The sequence below is a fragment of the Rhagoletis pomonella genome, unplaced genomic scaffold, assembly GCF_013731165.1.
Source record: "Rhagoletis pomonella isolate Grant_MI unplaced genomic scaffold, Rhpom_1.0 Rhpom_scaffold_00003, whole genome shotgun sequence".
Lineage (NCBI taxonomy): Eukaryota > Metazoa > Arthropoda > Insecta > Diptera > Tephritidae > Rhagoletis > Rhagoletis pomonella.
The window spans coordinates 10,705,018-10,707,347 of NW_023458557.1; the positions used below are offsets into that span (position 1 = coordinate 10,705,018).

Consider the following 2,330-nt stretch of genomic DNA (forward strand, 5'->3'; position numbering starts at 1 on the left):
TTGGAAACAGCTGCGCGCGCAGATTTGACAAGTGCATGACTTTAGATATTTTGTGTATGCGAAAGAGAGACGACTGTATGAATACCATATTGAAAAATTTGGCAGGATGTAAAGTGCTGCAGGATTTTTTATGTTAAAATTAAAATATATGTAAGGGATGCATTTATATAAACTTAAAAAACACTAACAAAAGATTTTTAAATAATCTTTTAACAAAAAATATGCCGAAACTATGCTTGTTAGTTAAAATATGCGCTATAACTTTAAATATGCTTTCACATCCAAAAATGGCAAAAATATGCAAAAATATGCTTTTTATGCAAATCCATATTTTTATCTTCTCTATTTATGAGTATAGAACTAGGCGAATGCCCTTGCGGTAGAGTTTTTACTTTAGTAGTTATCGGAGTAGATAGGAGTTTAAATCTTTGATGTAGCTTAATATACGAAATAAAGCTGATTTCTTGCTTCATCGGTTTTTTTGTTGAAAGCAGGATTCGACGTGAGAGAATAAGGCCCTTATTATGAGTTGCATTCGATTTTCGATCTTCGCTGGTTATCGAAGATCGAAGATCGAATGTAAAATTGGTATTATGAGCTATGTAACTCTGTCGAAATTTTCGTTGAGTATCGAATTTTCAGTCGAACAGAATTTTGCTTTCGATGCTGTAGCGTAGTGTGAGAAAATTGTTGAAAATGTAAGTATTTTGCGTTTGTTTTTTATTTTTTAGCGTCTAAACGCTAGTTTTAAACAATTTGTATTAATTTCATGCAGGTCGTGAGTACTAAACAGCAACTCGAAAGGCTGGTTTCATTGATGGAAGAAAATCCTCAACTTGCGAAAGGGATTTGTACGAAGCTTCAGGCGGCAAAAAAGTGGGAAGATATTGCGCTGGAGCTCAATTGTTTAGGACCACCAATTAGAACGACAGCAAAGTGGATTAAGGTGAATTAAAGTAATTTTTCATTGTATAAGAAAATTTCAGCTTTGTGTTTTCAGGTGTGGGCTGACATGAAATCGAAGACCAAAAAGAAAATGTCACAAAATAAGGCTGAATACCGAGCAACAGGTGGAGGACCGAACAGGCTTCAATCGCATACAAATATTGAGGAGGCCATAATTGGATTACTCGAGCTTGATGCCTGTGTGAATCCACCAGGAGCGGAATTCGGCCTAGATATAAGTAATAATCTGCGCCTAGATTCGCCTGAGCCGGCTCCAGCAGATGAAAACCAGCCACCATTCGATTTGGAAACGAGCAATGAAGACCGAAACTATGTAGTTGGCGAAAATACAACACGAACCCCCAGAAAAAAACAGTGCCACAAAACGGAGAGACTGAGGTTGTTGGAAGCCCAGACAAATGCCCAGAAGGCTTTTTATGAAAACGTAATTTCGAACATAAATGAAATTAAAAAAAGTGCTAGGGAAACTGAAAAATATGCAAAAAGAACGTACTACTTAAAAAAGACTCAACCAAAGAACTCTTACAAATGAAAAAAGAAAAATTAGAAATTTATAAAAGTGAAGTTATGAGAAAGCAGCAAGATCGGAAAGCAAAACTGCAACTAAAGGTTGCACTTTTAGAAATGGAGAAAAAAATGTTGCCTAAACCATAACTTATAATTATATTTTTAGCGAATGCATTCAAGTGTTAATTTTTTAGTAGTATTAAGAAGGCTTTATTAATCTTTAAGTAATATATGTAAGTGAATTAATGATATTTTTTGCCTGTGATATGAATTGAGAAAGGCTGTAAAAACTTTTATGTAGATTTTTCAAAACCATGAATTTATGTGATTTTTTATTCAATTTTTAATGTGCATATGTACCTTCATATCTTAAACCAATAATATTTATGAATTTACTAAAAGAGACTGGAATACCTTTATTAATACTTTTTCAGTTATTTACAAGGTTCTTAAAATTTCATTTCTGATGTGTTCTGCTTCTGAATTCTCAATTGATTCCATCTCAACGACTCCGGCATCATCGTCGTGAAGCTCATTTGAAAACTCTTCTCCGTCGGGTATTTCTACATTATAGAATTGACAAATGTTGTGCAAAGCTGCGCACACATTTATTATTTGTGTAGCTTTCTTTGGAGTGTAATGAAGAGCTCTCGCCTGCAATAAACATCTGAATCTATTTTTTAAAACTCCGATTGTTCGCTCTATAATATTTCTGGCTTTTGCATGTTGTTTGTTGTATGTTCTTTGAGGAGATCCTTCCTCAGAATTTCTGAACGGCGTCATCAAGTATGGTTTTAGAGCATCACCTAACGTGGATAAAAATAATTTAAAAAAAGGAAATAAATGTAGGTTTTGTA

At 34.0% G+C, this 2,330-nt stretch overlaps 1 protein-coding gene across 1 annotated transcript; it reads left to right on the forward strand.

Moving 5' to 3' along the window:
- The first annotated feature begins 774 nt into the window (after positions 1–774).
- Positions 775–1,659, forward strand: LOC118736028. The gene is made up of 3 exons (XM_036466136.1): positions 775–946; positions 1,001–1,184; positions 1,640–1,659. The coding sequence occupies exons 1-3, from the start codon at positions 818–820 to the stop codon at positions 1,657–1,659; spliced, it is 333 nt and encodes a 110-aa protein (XP_036322029.1). The 5' UTR covers positions 775–817.
- The last annotated feature ends 671 nt before the right edge of the window (positions 1,660–2,330 follow it).

Excerpts from the sequence above, each read along its gene's own strand:
- LOC118736028 (XM_036466136.1), top strand. The coding sequence starts at position 818 with ATGGAAGAAAATCCTCAACTTGCGAAAGGGATTTGTACGAAGCTTCAG. Across the intron at positions 947-1,000 it reads CGACAGCAAAGTGGATTAAG|GTGTGGGCTGACATGAAATC; the intron begins GTGAATTAAAGT and ends TTGTGTTTTCAG. Across the intron at positions 1,185-1,639 it reads GGAATTCGGCCTAGATATAA|CGAATGCATTCAAGTGTTAA; the intron begins GTAATAATCTGC and ends TTATATTTTTAG.